Source organism: Ictalurus punctatus, chromosome 3 (genome assembly GCF_001660625.3).
Source record: "Ictalurus punctatus breed USDA103 chromosome 3, Coco_2.0, whole genome shotgun sequence".
Taxonomy (NCBI): Eukaryota; Metazoa; Chordata; class Actinopteri; order Siluriformes; family Ictaluridae; genus Ictalurus; species Ictalurus punctatus.
The window spans coordinates 20,587,816-20,614,167 of NC_030418.2; the positions used below are offsets into that span (position 1 = coordinate 20,587,816).

A 26,352-nucleotide genomic window follows, 5' to 3' on the forward strand; every position below is an offset into this window, starting at 1 on the left:
TAAATGAAGTGTGGGCATTAGAGTAGCTCATAAGAGACAGCAGAGAGTTCCAGAAGGGCTATGATTATGCAGCTTTACATTTACAGAACAGACTCCGTGGTCAGATTCCATCCTACTTAACTCCAGTAAGGCAAAACCACAGACTCTGAAAGCTGCTTCTTCACAAGAGCATTTTTTTTTCGTCAGCGACTGCTGCCTCCATTGTATTGATTTTGTTTCTATGATTAGAACAGAGCCTCAGAAATGGAGGTGGAATGGATTTCTTATTGACTGAGCGGTTAAGAGGAAAAACACAAGGTAATTTCAATGTCAGTAGTATGGTTTATTAAGACGGCACATTTTAAATCACCATGTGAAATTACAGCACTGCATAAAGCAGTGCTTTATTACTGGTTACATTTTTTTTTTAAATAATAAAAAAATAAAATAAGCATTCCAGACACAAAAATTCACTCAGAGAGAAAGTGCAAATACAAAGCAGCGATCAAAAATAACTCCGAAGCTTCTGTCTGATAGGTCACATGCATTCATAGTCATGAGTCAAGAGATCTCACTTACTGTAAAATCTCTAAAGCATGTCTTGAATGTGCACATTCAAAATAGCATAAATTTTCCCCCTTTTATCCAAAAGCAAAAGATTTCCAGGCTCTGAGTTTTTAGCCCTAGCATCCAGTGTATGTCTTCTCACACTATACCAAGGTCCTTTAGTATGGCAACATTGACTATACAGTACTGTTAATGTTCTTCCTCCATTCAGTACGGTTTTTGATTGACTCGTGGGAAAGGATTCATCATTATGTTATCCCTTTAAAAAGAAGTAACACAAAAAAGTGAGCCATGCCAACAGCCTGACACAATGCATTTCTATGTGTCTGAGATTCAGCAGTTAAAACTCACAGATACTCATCCTTGTATTTCATCCGACGGTAGAACTTGGCCAGTTTAACAGAGAAAATAATGCTGGGAATGAGGAAGACCATGCACCAGCCCAAACTGAACCAAAAGGCATTCTGGACACAGAGAATATGTCAATGAATTGATTAAAGTGGTGAGATAAATTATAGGCTTATGCCATAATAATCTTTTTATAAACACTTTTTTTTTCCCTATAAGACATGTCTTTTGTACATAGATTTTCAAATAACCCTACATAGAAATAGATTATGGGGGAGGGAGGGGTGAAGCAGAAAGCATGCTTACCAGAGAGTCCACAAGCTGTGAGCAAACTAGATTTTCTACAGTGTTGACAGTAACAGCAACTGGTCCACAGCGTCCCACCTTTTCAGTAATCTGACACACACATACACACAGTACAACTAAACACTCAATTCAGTCTGGAGTTTTTGTCACAGTCAACCATAGCCAATATGTACACATCATGCAATGTATTTGCATAAATGATCATAGTAGAGTGCCAATCTGTGTTAGAATTGTAAAGCTAAGACTTACTGTTTGGTTGGCCCATTCAGCAAGCGTTGTGAAGACTCCAATCTGACAGTCTACAAATTCAGTCAATTTCTGTAGAAGCATGTTTATCAGTTTAACATTTTACAGTATCAATGGCTACAGTATTAATGGTACACTGGTGCTGCATGATTATTCTGATGTAACTGTATAGGCATGTAAGTTCGTCAATGATCTTGCTGTTCAAATTGTCTATCGGATTAAGAACGCTTATTGAGTTCTAGGCATTTAGTTATAATGTACTTATAAGTGTAGTTTGAATGCTGATTATAGAACATATTCACCAGCACACTTACCGATTTCACTGTTTGTGCTGTGTTGTTCAAAACATCCTGAGCAGAATTGACTTTCTCCAGAACAATCTCCACAGTGCCCTAGAGCAGAAGAAACTCCTGTATTTCATTGTTTTTCTTACTATAGGTTATGCACAAAAATCCATTACAATCTTACATGAATCATAAATGGCACAGTGGGACTTTTAAGAAGAAGAAGCCTAAATCCAACAAAATTATTTCTGTTTTGGGTTCTAGAGGGCAGTGTAGAGCACCAATACACCAAATTCAAGTCATGAATATTCATATGATTAGCTGATGTGGCAAAGATGTTCTAGAGAAAGGAAAACACTGATCTGCCACTTACATTTTGTTTTCTAGAGGCATCATAGATTAGCACATTGGGCTTTAACACTAACTATAGAGAATAATTACGCTCATTTCAGGTATTGTCTAAGCTTTCCAACAATTTCATTGTGTACTTACATTGATGTGTGACATTATGTCACTGAAAAACTCGATTTGAGAGGCTAAATCCATCTGTAAAATAGAAAACCATTATGTATATTGGACAGAACCAACCGATGCATAAAATGAAGAGATATGGATATGGATACTAGCAGAGATTGTTTTCTGTTAGTATCTACATAGTGACACCTCAGTTATAGTAAGGCTTCAATTGTTTTCAGTTTCAGTATGTTGCTCTTTTGTGTTGAGTGAACATACCAACTGAGGCTTGATGGTGGAATTAATCTGAGTCTGGATGAATCTCAGGTCTTTTGCCTCATTTTGTAGTTCAGCTTTAATAGTGTCATTGGTCTGAAAAGTAAGTAATAATACAATATAACATAAACCATGAATAACGAGTTTGAGACTACTATTAATTATTACTGTTTTGGTAGATGTGGAACTTCTCACAGCATAACAGGATAAACATCTTAATCACCAGCCAAATACTAGAGCTTAACAGGAAACTATATCTATAAACAGCATACAGTACCATAGCATAAAAAAGGAAAATGTTTACCTGTTTTTTAACCAAAGCATCCAATTGGTCTGCAAGGTAACTAAAATTTGTTGGAATAGTAACCTAAATGATAAATAGCAGAATATTTACTTTTTTTTGGAGTAAACATTTATTTTATATTCATCACTTCTTGTGATGCAAAGAAAGTTTAACAATAGTATTTATTCTAATTATTATTGCAAAAGTCTACATCATAACATAATTCTTGTTTGTATATCCCAGGTTGGAAGGTAGCTGAGGTTAATGCAAAGGACCAGTCATTGTATGCCCCCTCTTTACCACTTAAGGTTCACATTAAAGGGCCAAAAAATAGTATTTTCGTAGAGGTGAGATGAAAACTCAGAGAGCTGATTTAGTTAGGAACTATACCTTCTGCATAATGCTACTGACGTTCACACTGCTGGCTGTAGCAGAGAAGCTGCTCAGTTGCTTCTTCGTCTCAGAATTGAGCAGAACGATGCTGGGTAAAGTGATATTGCTGCTCTGAAGCACCTCCTGCACATGTCCTGTGTACTGTTCACCATCAAGAACAAGAGAATATGACTGATTTTCTCACAGTATGTAAGATATTGTAGGTCAAAAATTGTTTGATTACTGAAACCATCTAATCAAGTGTCAATATATGTAAATGGTATAGGGAGTCTAGGAGATGACATATTGTTCTTACTTTGGAAACATTAAGATAGTCATTGAGGTTAATAATGTCCTCCAGGTGGAGGGTGTTCCATAAAGACTTGTTCATTTGGCAGTCACTGTGATTGATACATGATACAAGTTATCAATGACAAGCAAAAGCAGGAATTGATAATACAGTGCCTAGAAAAAAAAGCTAAAGTTTTATAAAGATGAAAAAGAAACTTCCAAACTACTTTAAGTAGACACTACTCTTTAATTTCATGGTCACGTGGATACCTGTGGGCACAAGACTCACCGTAAAGTTTTAAAACAAACTTCTTCTTATCTAAGTGTAGAAATGGGTTGCTTAGAAATAGCTTTACATTTTTTATTTTCCTTCGAATGTCTTATTGTGTTTGTGTGCGTGTGTGCGTGTGTGTGTGTGTGTGTGACTCACTTATACACATTAGTGATAGTAAGGTTAGTCTTAAGTCCTAGGCTTTGAGACAGCTGGAATCCTGGAATCACACCTGGAGTGTCAATGATCTGTAATTAAAAACACAAACAAGCACAGTTAATGTACTGGTCATATCATTATGCATGATGCAATATACACTTCGGCAATATAAAAGATAAACGAATGGATCTGTATTTGGAAAACTAATACAATGTATTATCTACAGTATTTTACTTGAAAGAGTTGCTGGGTCTTCCATGGCACACAGATGAGGGTATACATGTTGCCCCCTACTAAGAAAAGGATCAGGACTATTATCATGAAGATCCAAGAGAATAAAAAGCTGAAGCCAACACCCCTGCAATCAAACAAAAGAAACATAGTCAAGCATTACACAGTGATATAGTGCGATCTGGATAAATACTTTTATACAAAAGATATGAACTTTTTTCTGATTTAAACAGAATGTGCTGTCTCACACACTCAGGTCATGTTCTTATGCAGTAAAATAAAGTGGTAAGAGCAGTAGCGGCAGAAGCTGGAGCAGCAGTCTGCTGTAGGATTTGTACGTACGCCATGAGGAACAGTCCACCACAGTTTGCTGTGCTAGAGCGATCAGTCGGATCGTTTTTAGGCACAAGTCCTGACGGGCCAAGCATCAATCCCAGCACATTACACATCACCACCAGCAGAATGAGACAGCACAGGATTATTGCAATAATCCACCTACACACACATACAAGTGCATATACAATTTCATCTTTTCCTGTGTCCATAACTTTGTCACAGTGCATAACAGAAATGTCTTGTATATATAGGGGGGTGATAAATTCGTAAAAAAAAGGATCATAACATTTATTAATAAAGTATTGGGCCACCATGAGTCAGAAGAACAGCTTCACTGGACCTTGCCACAGATTCTACACATTTCTAGAACTGTAGTGGAGCGATAAACACCATACTTCCAAAAAAATATTCCCTCAGTTGGTGTTTTGATGATGGTGCTGAAGAACACTGTCTAACATGCCACTCCAATATTCTTCATAGGGGTTGAAATCAGATGACTGTGAAGTCCATAGCATAAGATTTACAGTGCTGTGAAAAAGCATTTCTTTTGTTTTTGTGTGTATCTCATACTAAATTGTTTCAGAAATTAAAACAAAATCTAAGATAAAACAAAGGCAACCTGAGAAAACACTGAATACAGTTTTTAAATGATAATGTTAAAACTCAGCACAGTAGTGATCCTTCCCAGAAGTGGCTGACCTTCCAAAATTCCTCCAAGAGCACAGCAACTCGTCCAGCAAGTCATAAAAGAGCCAAGGACAACATCAATTTACCTACAGGCCTCTCGCATCAATAAAGGTCACTGTTCATGATCCACTGTCAGAAATACACAGAGCAAAAATGGCATTCATGGAAGAGTGGCGAGGTGAAAACCACTGCTAACCCAGAAGAACATTAAGGCTCATCTGAATTTTGCCAAAACACACTTTGATGAAAAGTCAAAAAAAAAAACTTTTGGGAGAATGTTCTGTGGATTGATGAGTTGAAAGTGGAACTGTTTGGAAGCGAGGGTCCCGTTACATCTGGCGTAAATTAAACACAGAATTCCTGAAAAAGAACATCATATCTACAGTCAAACATGGTGGTGGAAGTGTGATGGTGTGCGGATGCTTTGCTGCTTCAGGGCCTGGGCAACTGGCAGTAATTGAGGGAAACATGAATTCTGCACTCTACCTGAAAATCCTAAAGGAGAATGTCCTGTCATCAGTGTAAGTTGAAACTCAAGCGGAACTGGATTATGCATCAAGATAATAATCCAAAGCATAGGAGTAAATCATCCTGGAAGTAAGTGATAGACTGAGCTGCAGTTCTTGGAAGCCTTTGGTTGCAGTTATTGCTGCTAAAGGTGGCACAACCAGATTTTAAGTTTAAGGGGCAATTCATTTTTCACATTGGTGATAGGTGTACAATAACTTTTTTTTCCATTAACAAAAATAAATAAATAAATTAAAACTATATTGTGTTTTTACTCAGGTTGCCTTTGTTTTATGTTGCATTTCATTTGAAGCACTAAAACTATTTAGTATGAGATATACACAAAAACAAAAGAAATCAGCACTGCAATTTCACAGCACTGTATATCATTTTGATACTCAATCCATTCAGTAAATCCCCATGCCAATGGACACTGCCATCTTGGAAGACACCATTTCCATAGGGGCCCAGAGTGGTGCAACAAAAAAGCATTTGCCTTATCATCGGGAGATTTTAAGTTCATATGTTGACAATGCCACAGCCATCTGTGGTGGATCCAAGAGCGCATCATTGGCCATCCTTTCTGGGTGGGAGGGATATCATTACTTGTTCCCCTGTCAATCAGAGCATCCGTGAGCTCATTTATGAGGAAGAAGTGAGATAGGAACTCGGATTCCTCAGAGTGTGTTACGCTGCCTAGTGACACATCATGAGCAAGAGCAGAGGTTGGCTTCACATGTCTCGGAGGAAGTGTTTGCCCCAACCCTCCCCGATTGGTAGCTGGCATGTGATAGGGGAGCATGAGCTAGTGGATGGGAACTGACAAATTACCAAACTGAAAACATGAGGAAGAGACCACTCTTATCATGATAGAAATGTTTCATCATAGGATAAAGGTGATCAGTCAAAATAACTTTGTACTGATTTCTAATGACCTTCCCTCTAAGGGGACAAGTGGATTAAAAGTATAACTGAGTCACCTCTTTTTCTTCTTTTATTTGTCACCTATCTATATATTTTTATATAGCTACTGCTCATCATACTTAATATTTTTCACAAAATAAATATGCAAACATCATTAAATGTTTAAAACCCCCTCTATATTAATAAACACTAAGAGTGATTAGTTGCTACCTGAGTTTCTCTGCCAGGTCTATGGTGGGTGTGTAGTTCTTGGTTTCTTCTTGTACAGTACTCAGGCTGTTAGAGAATTCGGTCAATTGTTGAAGTGGAATATCACTAGTTACCTGTGAGACCTGGTTCTTTATGGTTTGAAGGTCCTGTTCAACCTCTTTACAAATATAAAGGGAAAAAACAAGTGAAGAACACCTTTATGAACTACGTAAAGCAAAAAAGAACAGTTTTAACAGTTGCATGAATATATGAGCATAAAACCTCTTTTATTCCATTTTATAGTACAAAGTAAACTGTACTTAGTTATCACAGATATATATATATATATATATATATATATATATATATATATATATATATATATATATATATATATATATATATATATATATGACTTTTAAAAAAAAAGTAATAAATGCACATAATTGCAGTTATTAAACATAGATGCAAACCTTTATGAGCAGTAAATGGCAAAAATAAATAAATAAATAGACAACTGGATTCCTCAAAGTCACCACAAAATGTACTTACGCTTCACACTGTCTGTGGTTGCATCAGCCACCCTATCAGGAATGCTTTCGAAGAAGTCTTTCCCCTGTGAGACAGAAAGGTATTGTGGAGTGCAAATTTTAGCATCCCCCATAGCTTCTGGGTGCAACTAATAACAATAATAATAATAATAATAATAATAATAATAATAATAATAATGATGATAATAATAATAACCTCTATATTACATTTTAACTACAAAATAAACCTAAATATATTAGAACGCCTAAGAACACTTCATTTTGATAATCCACTTTTGGGCAGTCTACACACAATGAACAAACCATGTATAGTCTATTGTATGTGATTTTCAAAATGTCAAAATATGTGTATTCATCATCCAACAAGATATCAGAAATTCCAGTAATAGAGTACATACGGACTGTGTTTGAAATCACGATATCTTTGGAGACAAACTGATTGAGTCTATGGAATATTTACTGAAAATCAACAGCAGTAAATTAGACTATCCAAATAAAGTAAAAAGCAAAAAGGGGGTGCTGATGGTCTATAGATTATCTGTAAACATTAACAACCCTTAACTGTTGATAACAGGTGATAATGCCTCATGATAAGTCACCTTTCAATCTACAGATGGTTTGTTGAAAGTGTGTAGAGTGTCTAAGGTGTTAATAATGTCTATGATGATGTCTTTCTAGTGACAGATTCAATAGATGCTTGAAAATCTGTGCATAGCAAAAGATTCATGGCAAAGCAACAATCAATATTCGTAAAATCTGATGAACATTACACCATGTACTAAAATAATTATTACAATTATTCCGATATTTTCCAACTGCATGTAGAGAAAGAATGTACTGAAGATATTACTTTCTGTATTTGCGTATTCAGATCAGTCTTCTCAGCCTGGTCCACAGCTGACTGGAGCTTACTAAGGCTGGATAACTGAAAGACACAACAGAACAAATATTATCAGTGTTTTTGTGGTGGTTGTGGGGTCTTATTTTACATATCGGTTTGAGTGAATCATACAGCATCATGGCTGACCTGTTGTATATTTGACACCAGAGGGCAGTAAATATCCCATGATTCCAAATGGTACAAATGTCAGGGTTCACTCTACACTGGATTTTTTTTTAAATTATCTTTCTCAAACAAGATTCTATTGCACTCTTCAACAGTACTGTGCAAAAGTCTTATACCACCAACTGTATGTGCAGCACGTGTTTGTAAAACCTATATAAAATGAGATTAACTGCAAACAAACTCTGATACCATAATAGAAACATTAATTATTTGCATTTGACATCTTTCCATGCCTTTCTCTAAGCAAGTTCAGCAAGGAAATACATTTAGATTATAGTTATATAAATTCTGTAGTGCCATGATAACCACTTTGGGCGACTGTGGCTCAGGTGGTAGAGCGGGTTGTCCACTAATCATAGGGTTGGCGGTTCGATTCCCGGCCCACATGCTGACGTGTCTTTGGGCAAGACACTGAACCCCAAGTTGCTCCCGATGGCAAGTTAGCGCCTTGCATGGCAGCTCTGCTACCACTGGTGTGAGTATGTGTGAATGGGTGAATGAGAACCAGTGTAAAGTGCTTTGGAACCACTAAGGTTAAAAAAGCACTATATAAGTGCAGACCATTTACCATTACCATTTACCACTAAGGATAACTGTTGAACTAGAGAGGAACAAGACCAAAAACACATCAGCTAATGTCACAGGAGCTTAGTGACATCTATCAAATGTGGGGTCGAGATTTGGTTTGATCTTGACCTGTTTGATCTTAGCCCATTATGCATGATGAACATAGTTTAAGCTATGCTGGGCACCAAATGATAAGAAGCAAATACCAACTAGAACCTTCCTCTCTTACAGTCTTCCTCTCTTACAGTAGGTTTCGCCACAAATCATGTTCCCATGCCTGTTTAAGAGAAAATTTATTTAGATAATTTTTAAATAGTGCCTCTAACATTTGTTTGATTTTTAAAAATATCATCAAGAGGTGTTTTTTAGGGGATACTGTAAAACTTGAAAAGGTATTCCTGACATAATTATGTAAACAGTATCTAATACAGTAAGCTTCCTCACTGGCAGACTACAACATGTTCGCCTCGGAAAACACTCCTCCAGTACCCTCATAATGAACACAGGCAACGCTGTGTACTCAGTCTTATGCTGTACACTCTCTTTACGCATGGCTGTGTCACTGCCCGGCCCAGCAATGTCATCATAAAGTTTGCAGATGACACCACAGTCACTGGTCTCATGAGGGGAAATGATGAACCAGATTACCGCAGAGAGGTGTCAGAACTGGTCACATGGTGTGAGGCTAACAATCTCACACTGTACATCAGTAAGACCAAGGAGATGGCTGTGGACATGAGGAGGGGTGAGCATTTCTATCGGCCACTACTGATCAGAGACTCTGAGGTAGAAAGAGTGGACAGCTATAAGTTCCTTGGTGAGCACATTTGTGAGGACCTCAAATGGACAGAGAACATGTGCAGCTGGTAAGAAAGGCCAATCAGAGAATGGACTTCCTTCAGAGACTGAGGAAGATTGGTGCTGTAGAGAGTGTGTTAACTTGCTGTATAGCTGTGTGGTTTGGCAACAGCCCATCACATGACAGGAAGGCACTACAGAGGTTGATAATAAGAAAATCTACAAATAGGCTAGCAACATCATCAGCAACCCCACCCATAGGTTCTTCACACTCATGAAGTCTGGAAAGCAGTACCGAAGTACTGCAGCCAGAAAATGTAAGCTCCGGAACAGTTTATATACTCAGGCCATCAGACTGATCAACAGTCATCACCCGCTACTACTTCCCCCGGGGCCATCAGGATAAGAGCAACCCTCCCCCCTGCTCAATTGCATTTTGAACTTACCAAGTGGACTATCCATATACACAAACTTCACACTGTACTGGATTGACGAGCATTGTCTCTTTAACGCTACACTTTGCACTGATACTTTATCATTACTTGTAATAAATCCTTTTTTTTTTCATTTGATTATTATTTTTTTATTATACTTTTTATTATACTGTGAAATGTTCTTAATTTTTATAGTTCTTATTGCGTATTGTGTAAATTCCATTATGTTTTGTCTTGTCTTGTATTATATTGTTTCTTATGTCCTTTTACCCTGATGTCTTGAGAGGAATGGACAAAATAAGAATTTCATTGTACCAAGTACATATGACAATAAAGATATTGAATCTGGAATCTTTAAGTACGGTAGATATTTAAAGAGAGATTAACTAATTAGGAGTTAAAAATGATGAAGAACAAAGTAAAGCCATTAAGGAGCTGAGCCTACTGGAGTCAATCTTCATGTTAACCCAGACAGGAACGCAATCACTAAGCCCATAACAACCATCACACAAAAACAGAGAACAATGAATGTGTCTTACCCAGAGTAATAAATTAGAAAACTGGCCTACATTTTGATTTGGCTCCTGAAAGTGTGTGTGTGTTTTTTTTTTTAATGTTACAGGCCTTTTATTCAACACAAAAAATTTTTACCGTCCTGTGTGTGAGACTCAGGAATGTGTTTTTGACACAAGAATATAGCAAAGGTCATCAAGGCGTCATGTACACACACCTAGAGGCAATTCAGAGATGACAGAAAACTGGAGAATCCAGAGGAAACTCACATAGACATGGGGAGAACACGCACAGAAAGTCCAAACAGACAGTAACCTGAACTCTACTACCATTCAGTGTCATTACAGAATTACCCTTTTGTATTTTTCCATAAGCCACTGAGGTGGAAAGATGTACTGTTTCAATATGGTCTATGAAAATCTGTCTAATGGATGGCATGAAAAACCATCTTCCTCCTCTTCAACTTCTTCCTCATTTTAAAGTACACCAGCCTGTGTAACTGAATCACTCTCTTTGGGCCTCTGTGTTATATGCAGCGTAGCCACAAACAAATTTTTTGAAAATGACTTCCTTGTTTCCTTTGCTCTGTACAGTAATTATTTCCAATAATTGGGGAATATATGCTTCCCGTTGATGTACTGTATTTGCATATTCCCTTTCAGTTCAATCCTCTTTTCACACTTTAAACCAGTAGTTTTCAAAGTGGGGGTCGCGGTGAGCAATTTGGTGTGAAAAATAAATTCTCACTCTCAGACAACCACACACATACACACAATCAATTCCTAATGTAATGTAATGTAAAGATGTAAAATGTAATTATTAATTTAAAAAAAAAACAAAGGTGGATATATTCAGAAGTCTGTATTTTTAATGTGTTTTAAAGACATCTTGCAAAAGGGGGGCCACGGTCAAATGTTAATGCCATTTGGGGGGCCTTGCCCTGGAAAAGTTTGGGGACCCCTGCTTTAGACTACCATATTAGCCATACACAATGGTCACACATGATATTACAATTCAGTGTTGATTAAGTATTGTTAATTACCAGCCAAACTATGAAATGTTTGGAGCCATGTCTGTTTTCTAAAGCTGGATAGAACATCATGTGCGAGTTTGCTTATGCATGTCATTGCCAATTATTTTGGTGAGCTTCGCTATATTCGTGCATTGACAACAAATAGAGACATGTCACAATTAACAGCTATTGAATATGCTTTTGAACAGCATTCTGGGCCATGCAGCAGACTGCAGTATGATGACACGGATATCTAAGAAAACCTTTATATAAAAAAATAATAATAATTTTAAAAAAGGATACAAATGCAGTTCGAGATCTGACACTAATGCAAAGACAAATACTGTAATGAGGCAAAGAGATGCCAGTGCCTTGCTGTGTATCACATATACTTTTGTTTCTGCTGTCACATAAAGTCTTTTCATGCCTTCTATTCAGAAAATATTAGTTTTACTTCTAAAAGTTTTACTTCTAAATCTGTGACTAATTTTACTTCTAACTATGTGGGTAGTAGGAATTCAGCAAAAAAATAGTTTGAAAGTAAAATTAGGACAGTGGTGGTTCAGCAGTTAAAGGCTCTGGGATACTGATCAGAAGGTCAGGCGTTCCAGCCCCAGCACTGCCAGGCTGCCACTGTTGTGCCCTTGGGCAAGGCCTTTAACCTTCAACTGCTCTGCTGTATAAATGAGATAAATGTAAATCACTCTGGATAAAGGCATCTGCCAAATGCCATAAATGTAAATGCTGGATTCCTATTCATGGACTATCTACCACACATACGGTTATTTTGAACACTGAACTAAAGCGCATTTTGCGCAGGTGTCCCAGCACTACAGAGTTGTGCATTAAGGCAGCCAACACAAATACTATTTATGAGGAGGCATAAGACCTTCGCATAGTACTGTTTTACCCCAAGAAGTTTATTACTTACTAAGAGCACAGATAAGTGTACTAATTAAATTAACATCACTTTCTGCACTCTCTAGGGCAAAAATTCTCAAAACTTTTGCAGCCAGGAACCCCAGGAAAAAAAAAAAATCTACAGACTCCCTTAGCATGGATTTACATTATGAACTATTCAAATGTGTTCAGTAATATTCTGATTCATTAGAGCCAGTGCTTTTTATTCCTGAACTTTGCACCAATAAAACACAATAAGTCCAATTTGACATGATTTACAGACCTATATGTTTGCTTTTGTGTTACGGAGGTTTGAATGATTAGCACTGCTAGAACAATATTAAAAATCGACAGAGCCCCTGGCAATGCTTCACACCCCTGGGGTTCACTGGACCACACTCTGAGAACCACTACTCAAGGACACATTGACTGAGAGAGTCATGGTCAGACTGAGTAATGTAAAAATGAGAGAACTGTGTTACTAAATACACATAGGCTCCACAGCATAAAAAGTTTCAAAAAAGGTTTCTGCTTCTGTTAGAGCACTGTGATCTTTTTTCCTTTATCTGCTTGTAGCCACTAATACTGCTAATGCCCAATAACTGTGTGTTGAAGGACTGAAGATTAAAGAAGCAGAATAAAGAGCCTCAAGAGTCCATGCGGTTCACTTAACAGTGGTTACTGAATTCCCTGGTCAAATTTCTGTTTATTGTTCCACATGACAGATCAGATTACACTTACATTAATGCTTGTTCCCAGGGACAACTTGTCCAGTTCAGACTGCAAGAAGACACACTGATTGCAGCCTTGGCTGTGCAATGTCTTGTTGATGCGTGATTTCACCCCGGTCAGGTTGGACTGCAGCAAATTCAGCTCTTTCTGAGTTGTGTTCAATGTGTACAGCAACACACTGGTGTTTTGAACAACTGAACACACAACATTCAGATAATAACGTTAAGAGATGCAAAAATACAGTAAACTATATGAACAAAATACACATATATACAAGACTCCGGGCAAAAAGGGTGATCGTATTTTTAGTGATCCATTCCGACCTTTTTGAAACTTAAATATATAGACTAATTCAATTAATACTCACTTTATTATATTGTTATTAAACAAATATAACATTATTAAGCCTATAACTAGATCTTTTTTATTTATTTCAAGCTTGAAATTGCCTTATTCGATTGGCAGACATTTATTCATGTATTTACTGTATTTTTTAGAAAGAAGTCTATTTATTTTCCAATAGACTGACAATTTTAAGCTTGAAATTAGTAAAAATGTTTTGGATTAATGGCCTTATATTTGTTATATAATAATCTCCCAATGAGAAATATTACGTTATTCTTCCTTTATTCAAGAATCAATTGTTAAGTTATAATGTTCGGAGTGTGTATTTCTCATCTATTATTTTTACTTCCACAATATATAAAAATAAATTGACAGTTATTGATGTTAATATTTTCACACTTTTAACACAACTCCATTTACTACACCTAGCGTAAATTTTGTTGCATTGGCTTATAATTCAATTTAAATCTCTCCATATTGTATAATACATCACCAGAAACCTTTATTATGCGCTGAAAGATTAACCATTTCTTGGAATGCTGGTTGGTTACTGCCGTCAGCCATTTTCTCATTTTTCTTTGACATAGTGTTTTAAAAATTTCATAATATAATATTATTTTGACAAATTGTTATGTGAAAGTATGACCATTGAGTGTGTTATCACAACAAAGGCTAAATTAATTGCATTTGTAAGATTTGAACAATCTAAAAAAGTAGGTAATAAGTGTGTGTTTAATAAATACATATTTTCCAAAGAATTTAAAGCAAAAACATTTACAAAAGATTGTTCCATTAATGTAAACTTTCAGTGGGTGAAATATCATTTCATTTCAAAGTGTTTTCTTTAAAAGACAGCTCTATTTACCTTGTGCCATCACCGCAGCAGAGTCCAGGGCCGGCATCATAGCGCCTTCTATTCCTCCTTGGATGTCTCTGCCAAGCAAAGGGCCAATTTCTGTAGAATTTAAACAGAAATATCCGGTTCTGTTTAAACTCTTTTCCCACCGGACAGTTTTTATTTATATTAGTAACAGAAACACAACAATCACACAGCCAGCCACTTTGACTCACCTTTAATGTTATATGTAACATTATCCACAACTACAAAGCTCTCACTCAACACTTGGTCTATTTGCTGTTGAGGAAAAACACAAACATGCAGTATGCTAAGGGGTTTTTCATTACTATTCTGTAACTAAACTAAACTAAACTAAACTAAACTAAACTAAACTAACACACACACACACACACACACACACACACACACACACACACACACACACACACACACACACACACACACACACACACACACACACACACACACACACACACACACACACACACACACACACACACACACACACACACACACACACACACAACTTGACAAAAACTGTCACCAAGCCAAATCTTAGAATTGGTCTTAGAAAGAGCCTTATCATAAGCACTGTGCCTGTTAACTTTCCCGTAAACATTAAGCGTCTGTAAATGTTCCTGGTAGAAACACCAGAGATTATAATACACAGTGTACTTTGTCTTGATATGTACTTAACACATAATATGATGTCAAATGAGCTTGCTAGGACAGAGAAGCCCTGGCTCTGAATATAAAAGTGCAGCCAACCCAAATAAAGCTATTCTTTATTTCCATATTTACCTTGGGAATATTGGAGATGTAGCTTTGTAGATTTTTTAAGGTAGTGTTGAATTCACCTGGCGCAGACCTCACACTCTCGTGGGTGTGGTTATTGCTTAAGAACATACAAATATTCCCTGCACTAAGGATAAATATTAATTAAATCACACCATTTATCATAGCATACAGAACCATGAAGTGAGACATCAGTGACATACTGTGTATAATGCTATAGAGTACAGAGCACATACTATAATGTATATTCAAATCATGACTCTATACTTAAAAGTATGAAAAGGGGGGGGGGGGGGGGGGTAATAAGGAAGTAGTATACCTGAGATAGGGAAGTAGTATCCCATTAGTGATAACAAAAAAACTATTAAAATTAACCGGTACCACTAAAAGATGAATTGGGCAAAATGCTTCAAAGAGTCATATAGATAAGAATGTGAGAAAGTGCTTTTGACAGGCTAAAATAATGACATTTAAAGATTATACCTGAAATACCAGTAAGAAAAGAGAGTAATGAAGCTTTGATAAATAATATATACCAGCACCTTTGCCACTTACAATATAAGGAGGGTGATTAGAAAAGTAACCCAGTAAAAGCTCCGTCGTCTGCAGTTGATGCTACTGGTCTGCTTTTGGTACATGTAGCCCCCACAATTCCCACAGCAACGGCAGCAAGCGAAACACAGGCCAATTAAGGGCATGAGGACGATGTACAGAATCCCAATGGCCACACACACCAGAAATCCCACCTCATAGCGCAAAACCTTCACGCATTAGACAGAGTAAAGAAATACAGATAACACTGATGACTTATCCAGGATGTGTAAACTATTGATTCATACTGTATACACTGACTATATCCAAGTGTTACACGGAAACCTGTACAACTTTGTTTTGTTTGTTTTTAAGACAGCTATAAATGAATACATGGAAGCTTTTCTTTAAGAACTTTTTTCAAAATTGATAATGGCAATATGAACATTATGAAACTCAATGATATATTCTACTAGTCAATTCACAGAATATATTTATTAAAAACACTGGCACATGACACACAAGCATGCAGTGCTTATGACTGGGGATAATTTCCTGCTGTTTAAACAAAACATAGCTGTGTTTGCCACCACATTTGGCCAGAACAGTATGAAGATTTTCCTATCATGCATTACTTCTCAAATGTTATGTTGCTGTTCACTCTGTACATACCTCATTTAGTGTTGTGGTACCTGTGATGTTCTTAGTGTTCAGAATTTGAATGAAAAGATCTGTTAAAAAAAATGAAATGAAATAGAAAGTTTTTATATCTTCACAATATTAGCATAGCTTACTGCTCCATTTTCTGTTCAATATCAAAAATATAATGACATTTTATATGCATACTCCTTGAGAACACGTTCAGCTTTGACTTTCCACTCAAACATCAATATAACCTTGTTGTGTATATGTAGAAAGCTCCCAAGTACAAGATATACTACAGTTATTCAGTACAGAAGGAGCATTTAGTGCATTTCAACCCACAATATTTCATACATTCAGCACACACAGTATGAAAGAATATTTTATTACTGTTATATTGAGCAGCAGGATTGATATGCAGTATTTTTCAGCTAATCCTTTTATAATTAAAGGTCACAATGTTCACCAGTTCCTGTGAAAATGCTCACACAACATGAACTTGTAAATGCTCAACAGTAAAGGTACAAAAAATACAATGATTTCTGTCTGAAAAGGAAACTATAGTTACTGTGGTCTGTGTTTACCCATTCAGAATAATTTACACACAATACATTTAGTTCCATCTGGTTTCCATGTTGACACAAAGCATAACGGATCCATGATCTCGTTTGTAAAGTATCCAAAACTCCACATATAAAAAGCAGGTGGCTGAATGGTGAAACACATTTTCTACACCAATTCAAATGAAAAAAAAGCACTCGTTCAGTATGTATTGAGTCTGAAGACTCAATACTTAACAAACGAGGCATTTTTAGCTCTGACCTCTGATCATTTCATGGTTAAAAGTACCTTAAGTTAAAGAGGTTTTATTTAGAGTTCCCATTTTCAAACCTATTTCAAGTCATTTCATCTCATCAGATCAATCAAGCCACTAGTGAAGGTTACTCATATTATACATGACCCGCTAAAATGATTTACTTCTATTGTAAGTTGTTTTAGGTCAATAAAACCTGACTACAAGGTCACTCCTTATGTACACAGCTGACATCATAGGTGGCGTAAACTAGGCTTCTCCAGCATGAGAAATATTTTCCCAAACAACTTTGTGGTTTGTGATGAAAAAGCTCTTAATGCTGCTTTCCTGAGAACCTGCTTTAGAAATAGAGATAAGGACTTGCTTTACTATGGGGTTTTTTTTCATCTTGATCTAATCTGTTCTCACTGTAGCAAAATCTGATCCCCTTATTTTTAAATGTGTTTTCGAAATATATGTGACCAGTCTCTGTGGTAGGAGTGGTAAAGATCAGCTTCCTCATATTCCAAATAAATATACATGTTTAAATTATGATTCTTTACAGTATGAAAAGCAAAACATAGAGTGTAAACTTCAGGAGGTAACAGTATTCACTTTTGCCTAGCTACTGATTAACCGGCTGTTTAAATAAGGGTTTATACATTTAACAGAACTTAATGGTCTTTCTCTAATTACCTCCCTGCTGAATATTATATATAAATACTTCCTAACGGAGATCAAATGTTGTTAATATTAGGTACTGATAGGTAAATGGTTAATAGAAGCCAACTTGCATTTTTTCCAGCAAGGCTCATTTTGTGTTCTCATCATGGTATCATTTATATTTTGTGTTTGTTTTTTTTGTCATGCAAATACACCCCTGAAAAAATTATTTTATATATCATAATTGGATAATAAATTATACAATCTTAAATGAACACCATGCTCTCACTACACATCACCCATAGTCTTATATGCAAAGTAACATTTGTCCACATATAGATTATTTGCAATGTAAATTCAATTATGTCCTCCTATCTCTTCTTGTGTGGCATATTTCACGCAACACAAGTGCATCTGAACAAAATACAGGAACACATTACTACAAATAGAAGAAATTAACTTACCTTTAGGGAAAGGGTTGGGTTGGACAGAGCTCAAAAAGGAATGGACGATAGATGACATAAAACCTGTGTCAAATGGAGGTTTATGGACAGACCAGGACTCAGGACTGTCCAGTTCTGGAGGAATTATTCCGGCTGGACAATGCTGTGTGCTTACACATGTCCGAAGAAAGAGCAGCAAGTTCACCACACCAAGAATTAGGCTCGTACTGGTCCCCATTTTGGCAAGAAGTAAACAAATAACTGTCTTTTAACTCATTACTAATCTTTTACACCTTCCCACTGCATCTGAGAGACAGAGAATGAAATGGATATAATGGGAACACGAGATATGGGTTGTTATTCAGTGTAGATTATGAACATAACTGCACCCTGGCTGAACTATATTTGCTCACACTAAAGTTTCAAAATATTCTTCATGACTACTGCAAGTTTTATGAAATCTCTGACAAATGCTCACATTGAAACTTGTTAAATTCTTGTGCATCACATATGTACAAACTGTACATATGTACAGCATCAAATCTTTTCATACCACTGCCACAAAAATAGAAAACAAACTAACCAGTCATGTACACACAAAATGCAAAGTGAGACACAGTGAGGACTTAATTGCGTTACTAACATGTAGAAAGAGAAGTGCTGGGACATTACCTGTGCCCTCAGGAAAGAAAATCTTGCTGTGTCCAGGACAAAAGAGCTTGACTTGCCTAGGTAATAAACAGAGTATGTCCAAAAGAAAGTTGATCTGCTATCTGTAGTTCACAAATGCGATTAGAACATGAGTGACCAGAGACCGACCACAAAGGGAGTGAGAGAAGGGGAGGGCTTCTGTTTGAAAAGGAATTTGAACAGAAGGTAAAGAGGGTAGGGAAGAAACTAGCAATAAGTTATACTGCTTTTTTCAAAATAATTCAACACTTAGAATACACAGAGAGAATCTAGTTTCTCAAAATAATTTAACTCTTTATTAAACAGTTACAAACAGAAGAATAACAACTTCAGGGTAAATGTAAAGTTTGTGCACTGTTGCTGAACACGTTGAAATTCAAGGTGATGAGGGTGCACAAGCATGTAATGGCGCAGTCCCAACATGCAGGAACTTATCTAGTGTGATTAAAAGCCAGAAACAAAATTCTTATGTATTCGAATCATGAAAACAATTCAAGTTTGATTGCAAAACATGTGAGGGATTTTATTGAATCATGAATCGACAATAGCACACAATAGAAAAATTTTGATTTATCAAGCAGCCCCTATCAAAGGGTTTAACCCCTTAGACATAATGTAATACCCTAAACTCAATCATTAAACTAGTCATAAAAACAAGTAAATGAGTCTTATCTTGTATCTCTTACATTGCAAAGATGAAAAAAGCAGCAGTATGAAGTACACACTCAAGACCGTGTAATTGAAGAAGATAAATACTGAATTCCACTACAAGATGTATTGAGACAAATAAAGAAGTAAATATCTTTGCTTGTCACAAAAAGATGCTGCTGCATATCACATTTGCACCGACGGTCTTAAAAAAAAAAAATAAATAAAACAGCTTTGCATTTTGCGGAAGCGTAAACCGAAGCCTTTAAATTCATTTTGGGAATAGTGAGTCAGCATACCTTTTAAAAACAGCTATAAACCTTACCCTGAACCTTCTACTAAACTGTTCTTTATTGTACAAGTCCACTTTGCTGTTTCAGGCCAGGCAGAGAATTGAGACTTCCTCCTCATGAATTTTCAACCTTTGTACCTGTAAACACTTCAGTTTCAGTGCTCATCAAATAGGAGAGGAGCTGGAAGGGTGTATATAGATCGCATGGCTACTGATACAAAGACAAAACGCAAGAGTTACATGAAAATTGGTTTTATTATACCATACATGAATCATCAATAGCAGATAATAGAAAAAAAATAGATTTATAAACAGCCACTATCAAAGGGGCTTGACAGGAACACGAAAAGGGTTTAACCCTTTACTGTTAATTTGGTGGAAAAATCCCCAAAAGCAACACAGGACATTTGGAAGGTATTTGAACCAGAATTTTACTGGAGGCTTTTTTTTTTCCCATTATTATTTTTTTATATATATTTATTTTTTTTTTTTTTATAAAACATCCAGAGAATTGACCAAAATACATGGCTGAATTAGTAGAACTCTTTCCCCATATCATACACAGAACCAAAATGCAGAATGCCCTCTGGTGTTTTAATCTAGTATGTCTAAGGGGCTTAGAAGTTAAAGGACTGATTTTTTTTTTCTTTTTCTTTTTTCCAGATAACTTAATTCTTTGTTTAGACAAAATGAAAATGATGAGGTGATGAGAAATAGAAAAAGGCAGCGCCATCTTTCTCTATTGAAAATGGCAGAAAACTGACATTGTAATGTAATGTAATGCATACACATGATGCAATGGCAAGAAAAATAATAATAAATACATTGTACACTGAAAAACTTTAAGCTAATCCCAGAAATAAAATGATACCTATGGCTAATATCTCTAAAAACACTTACTACAATGCATGGGTTTTGTTTTTTAGTTTTTATATTGTTTTTTTGTTTTGTTTGTTTTTTTACATTAAAATGCAAGTCCTTAGAGAAGTTCTAAAGACGAGTAAATACAATTACACTTGCACAGACCTTAGCTACAGTCTTAAATATACAAGCACAAATACACAAACGAAATTATGAAAAGTATTCTTCATAGAATCAAATACACAATAGTTGAGTTGAATCATCTTGCTCTTAGCTCCTTGGTCTGTAGCATATAAAAAATAAAAACAAAACAAATCCATTCTTGGGAGACTAAAATAATCACAATCTATTGTTGAGGAAAAGAGGTGCTTTACTTATGCATTTGAAACCACATGGTTAGTGTCTCTTGAAGACTTTAAAAGGTACTGAGCTGACTACTTTCCTGTACAGATTAAAATCTCTTTCACAAGAACATCAACTCAAATTAATGAGTAAGAATGCGTGTACCATACACATGGAGGTAAAGCCCTCCAAATATGATAATATAAAAAAAATGGGAGATCCTGTAAATAATTTGTTTCTCTCACTGTAAGCCTTATGTCAGGAACATGCAGATTCCAGACATACATGCCATGAAATCTTTAGTACACATTTAACAGGACCTTTACTTACCGCAAAGTAATAACTTTAATAATGCAAATTATCATCATATATAAATCTACCATTCTCCAGTTACATATTTAACATATTTAATCAAATTCCACTTATTAATAATAGGGAGGAATAAAAAGAAGGGGGAAAAAAAAAAAAGTACTATAATTTTCTTTTAAGAAAAATAGATCAAAAATAGAGTGGCAACAGTGCAAAGGATATTCAGGGTATTTCTTACTTGCTCATAATTATTCCCTTACAAATTGCTAGAAAAAACAAAAACAAAAAAAACAAACAAACAACAAATCAAAAACAAATGAGAAAAACAAACACCTCTTTGGAGCCTGGCTTCATGGTCCACTTCTGCTTATGACCATACTGAGCATGACCACAACTCCAGTACCATCAAGGCTTTCACTTATTTGCTTATTTTATTAATTTATTTCTTTATTAAGAGATTTTACGTAGTGGTTCTCAACTCCGGTCCTCAAGCTCCGGAACTGTACAGGTTTTTGTTCCAACCAGGTCCTACAAAACAAATCATTTAGCGTTGGTTTTGAATCTGAGGTGCACATAATAGTTATCATTAGATGATTCAATAAAAGAACCCTTCCATGTGAAGTGAGCACAACAGAAACCGCCATGCATAGTTAAGCACAGCACCCACTGAGACCCGAGGTTGGAACAAGAACCCACAGACATGACTGCCTTCACTAACTCTGCTGAGGCTCAGAGAACTCAAACGGACCAAACACTGAATTTCTCTCAGGCACAAATGCACAGTGAGCTCCTTTAAAAGAAATCATTCAATGATGAAATTTAACTGTATCAAATTGAATTCCTACAGTATGCGGCAAATCACAATTTCACAAGTTGAAAAACATAGTCTGGCCAGTGAGGACTCCTCGGAGCGGAACTCTGTGACAGGAAGGCTGGCTTTACTACAACGCAAGTGCCATTCTGAACAAATGCAGGCTTTTGGTATTGCCCTTTTCCCTATCTATGCACAGCGAGTATTGTAGCCTACGGGGCCGACTGGGAGCTGGGGTTGTCGCTCTTGCTCTCCTGGCTGGAGGGAGCTTTGTTGTTCCACGGGCTGTTGTTGCCCAAAGCAGGGGAGTTGCTGAAACTGTCCTCATCATCGATGCCATTGGCCGCATCAAACTGCGTATTCTCCAGTCGCGTGATCAGCCGCTCATCCTCGTCCCCGAACTCCCCTCCCATCAGAGTGGGCTCACCCACCACCATCACGTCCTGCAGGGGACAGCAAGGGGTGCAAACATTATCCCCGTAACACGGGGGAGGGTGTTTCAGGGGTGGAGGGGACTCGGTAGCTTCTGGCACCGTCCATTCCCCAATCCGACTTCAGAGGCCATTAAGACCTCAGAGCTCAAGTCATGTGCGCCCACTGTAATCAACAACGCCAACACAGTTCGGCAGCCACAGAAACTCTAAGCGCCAATGGCTGCCAAAAAAATGAACTTGGAATCCAACACGAAGTTTACTGATTGGGAACCATATTGTACTGTGGCCTTAAAATGTAGCCCTGTGTAGCCCTGTCTTTGAGAGAGAAGATCAGCGGTGGGCATCCCTGATCCTTTAGTGCTGCATGGGTTCATTCCACCTCGGGTCTCCATTACTGGCTGTTTCAGGAGCTCAAATCACAAAACAGGCTCTGACCAAATAACTGAGAAAATACCAAAGAAAAACCCACAGACCTGAGGCCCTGAAGGACCAGGGACTGCCCAGCATTGGATCATGTCCACTTGTCAGTATATTGGGTCTGTCTTTTCTTTGAACTCTTTCGGTTTTATTTTCATGCAAAGCTCTCAGTCCCACCACCCATGCACTCATTGTCTAATTACCCAAATGTTTGCATAAGCGGAATCAAAATGAGATGCTTACAGGTACCTGGCTGGAGAGCGCAAAGCTGCTGGCTGGACTCTTCTTCTTGCTGTTGCTGTTGTTGCTGTTGCCTCCACCAGTGCTCACGGTGCTGCCACCAGACATCTTCCGTTTCCGTCGCTTATTTGGTGCTTGCCTTGCCGGCTCAGCTGCAGGAACAATGGCATTCGTGTTACAGTCGTGAGGGAAAGAGTAATATGCGAATATTAACACCACAAAGAAGGCAGACCTTTCATCAGGCCCTTTACCTGGTGGGGCAACCATCCTTTGCCACTTCTGAAATAAGCACGTCTTTAAGCAGTCTCGAGGACTGAGGCTGTATGTCTTGTGTCTGGACATTAACTCCTGCATGGGTTCCAGGATTACACAAAGCTGAAGAAGACAGAAGAACAGTCACATGAATCAGCATTCAATACACAGGACATCTTTATCACTACATGGTGAACCTAGCAGGGTAAAATAAAGGCTCAAATGAATGCATTTAAATTGCATACAATAAACAATACAATAATATACAAAGTATACCAAAACAAACAGAACACCAGCATGGATCTTTCAAAAATATAATTTCCCCCACATGACTCGCAGTTTATTCTTCATAGTGCTGTAAACATAACAGGAATTTTTGCCTAGTTACCAATCTTAGACACAAATATCGAATTATATTTTAAATAGTGGGCTCAAAAACTATAAATTGTCCTAAGAGTACTTTGAATACCATGCCAAAACTTGTACGAGTCATCAAATGCCAAGGCTAGACCCTTGCTTTAAAGGAGGAATACTCTATACACACTTAATCTGACGTCTGACCTTTAAAGGTTTGAGATTTGCATATTTCTTCTAGAACTGTACCGAACATTTACACTACATATGGCTAATGTAAAGTCAACTAAATGTTCCTTAGTATATGGGAGGGTGATATGGCAAAAAAAAAAATATTATTATTATATATGATAATTGTTGAGATTTTTATGATACACAATATGCATCACAATATATAATGTTATTGAAGTTTTGTTAAAGCGCCAACAAGGCCAACTACAAGTTTAGAGTTTATAAGAAGTAACGTATTTCACTAAGAAAATGGAAGGAATACTTTCTCGCATACTTACTCGGAGGTAGTTTAACGTTGAATTGGACAGCCCACATCTTGTGATGTTTTTTGAAAGCTGGTCAAGCATCTGAGGGTCTTGTGCCTGTAAAAAGAGTTCCTCTTTTAGGTTCATTTTACAGCGGACACATTAGTGCTGGTAAAAAAAAAAAAATTTAAAAAATTTTAAAAAAATCACATGCACGTGTTATTTTGAGTAGGAATGTTTTGTCTTGATTAATTTGGTGAAAAAAGCAAACTGCTTGATTAGCCAGCATGGTGCAAAATATTGGAGTAAAAGGATCAAACATGGCGAGGTGCTAATGATCTGTTTAGTAAGTAATGAGTCATTTTGTAGAAATAATGTTGAGAGAAAGAACATTTACATCATTCATATAGCACCATCACATGGATATTCTCAGTCATTTCAGTTTACATGGGATAATAGTGACAAATTATGATATTTGCCTTCTTTGGTGTTTCAAAAGTAATAAAAAAAAACATCTCAATTCAAAACAGAATTCCAGTGATCCTGGACACAATACAAATAACCCTTTAGTTGGTTAAAAGATGCAATAATATGAAAATTAGACACTCACGTGCATGGCCAATATGCTGCGTGGAACGACTTCACGGTGTTGTCTGATGCTGAAGTGCCACGTCTTTATGCGCATCATATCGTCAAACATGAATTCCAGATATAATCTTCCTTCTACACAAACCTGTGGATACGACAGCATTTTTAATGAATGTTGAACACAAAGCCTAATTAAAACTCAGATGTCAACCAGTATCCAGACCTCATTAGCTGAAGGAAATATCTACATGGCAGAGAGATAATACTCACAGCAAACTGATCTTATATATTTGAGACTGTTTCAGCATTACACGTATTAACTGTAGTTTCACTGGTGATTTGGATAAACAAAACGGCTTGTGGATATGGTCCCAATCACACACACTCTGAAGAACTCGGACTCAGATTTCTTTACGCCACAGTACTGCTGAATTGTCGAATCAGAAGGTGTTGATAAATATTCGTTTACAGCACAGCTCTTATAGCAGTGCATGCTTAAAATGTAACTCTCCACAAAAACTAAGCCTAATAAATTGCTTTTCCCAAAAAATATCGATGTTGAACTATACAGTCGTGCGAAAAAATAAGTACACCCCATGGATTATATGCAAAATAAATTATAAACCGCCGAACTCAAAGTACGCTAATTGATTTGTCAATATGAGTTTCTTCAAAACAATTTTCAAAGACATAAAAACGGTCAATAAAAAAAAGCCTGCTTTTCTTCGCGATGGTCACCATTTTCATGACGTGATTTAATCTAATCTCTTCTACATGGTTTGTAATTTAGTGGTGCTGGAGGTGAGACAAGCCAATCTGGTTATTTGATCCATTTCAAAAAAGGAAAGTGCAACAGCGGAACGTACTCAAAGGCGATTTTGTTTTGGTTACAGCAGCTGATTACCTCACATGGTAATAGCAACATGGGGGGTGTCGTAGGCTGTGGAAATGCTCTACCGAGAGCATGAATCAGTGTACATTTCTACACGTTTCCTTCAATTTATGCAAATTTTAGCTAAAATCGATACATCATTGGCAGTAACACATGTTCGAGACGTGCCCCCAAGACAGTGGATGAATACATTCATATGATTCAAGCAGGCAAATCTGTTTAAACAACTAGAAGCTTTAGTCTCCTCAAATACGTTTTCCTGAAGTAGTACTGTATGTCGACAAAGTCACTGCAATTCTATTGTTGCGGGTGGATTAACCTATAAGTGCTTAGAAACGGTCAGATTAGAGGAAAAAAGTGAATGCCCCCTTTAAGTGCAAAAGCTAACAGCAT

The 26,352-nt window shown here is 36.8% G+C and overlaps 2 protein-coding genes across 9 annotated transcripts in view; both read right to left on the reverse strand.

The window, feature by feature from the left end:
* Window positions 1-301: 301 nt before the first annotated feature.
* Window positions 302-19,263, reverse strand: prom2 (prominin 2). The gene is made up of 24 exons (XM_017463715.3): window positions 19,026-19,263; window positions 18,375-18,659; window positions 16,485-16,543; window positions 15,837-16,042; window positions 15,288-15,408; window positions 14,699-14,762; window positions 14,493-14,582; window positions 13,292-13,476; window positions 8,111-8,185; window positions 7,262-7,325; window positions 6,731-6,887; window positions 4,409-4,561; window positions 4,070-4,193; window positions 3,836-3,924; window positions 3,431-3,515; window positions 3,133-3,276; window positions 2,764-2,826; window positions 2,463-2,555; window positions 2,223-2,276; window positions 1,761-1,838; window positions 1,450-1,518; window positions 1,201-1,290; window positions 898-1,010; window positions 302-805 (listed from the first exon to the last, which is right to left on the reverse strand). Exons 2-24 carry the CDS (start codon window positions 18,589-18,591, stop codon window positions 754-756), a joined length of 2,445 nt encoding a protein of 814 aa, XP_017319204.1. The 5' UTR covers window positions 18,592-18,659; window positions 19,026-19,263; the 3' UTR covers window positions 302-753.
* A 956-nt stretch (window positions 19,264-20,219) lies between these two features.
* The window catches only part of ldb1a (LIM domain binding 1a), a 28,097-nt gene continuing 21,964 nt past the window's right edge, over window positions 20,220-26,352 (reverse strand). For 2 of the 8 annotated variants that reach the window (XM_017463728.3, XM_017463727.3), the window contains exons 9-13: window positions 25,090-25,212; window positions 24,513-24,596; window positions 23,649-23,772; window positions 23,401-23,549; window positions 20,220-22,023 (exon numbers count right to left, since the gene is read on the reverse strand). In XM_017463728.3, the coding sequence (XP_017319217.1) occupies window positions 21,970-22,023; window positions 23,401-23,549; window positions 23,649-23,772; window positions 24,513-24,596; window positions 25,090-25,212 (534 nt within the window). In that variant the 3' untranslated portion in view covers window positions 20,220-21,969. Of the gene's footprint in view, window positions 22,750-23,400; window positions 23,773-24,512; window positions 24,597-25,089; window positions 25,213-26,352 lie in introns of all 8 variants that reach the window. The other 6 variants (XM_017463716.3, XM_017463725.3, XM_017463724.3 and 3 more) reach the window with 5 other exon arrangements.

Coding starts and splice junctions, on each gene's coding strand:
- prom2 (XM_017463715.3), bottom strand. CDS start 18,591: ATGGGGACCAGTACGAGCCTAATTCTTGGTGTGGTGAACTTGCTGCTC. Junction 6,888..7,261: donor AACCACAGACAGTGTGAAGC/GTAAGTACATTT, acceptor ATATTTGTAAAG/AGGTTGAACAGGACCTTCAA. Junction 1,839..2,222: donor ACATAATGTCACACATCAAT/GTAAGTACACAA, acceptor CTTCTGCTCTAG/GGCACTGTGGAGATTGTTCT.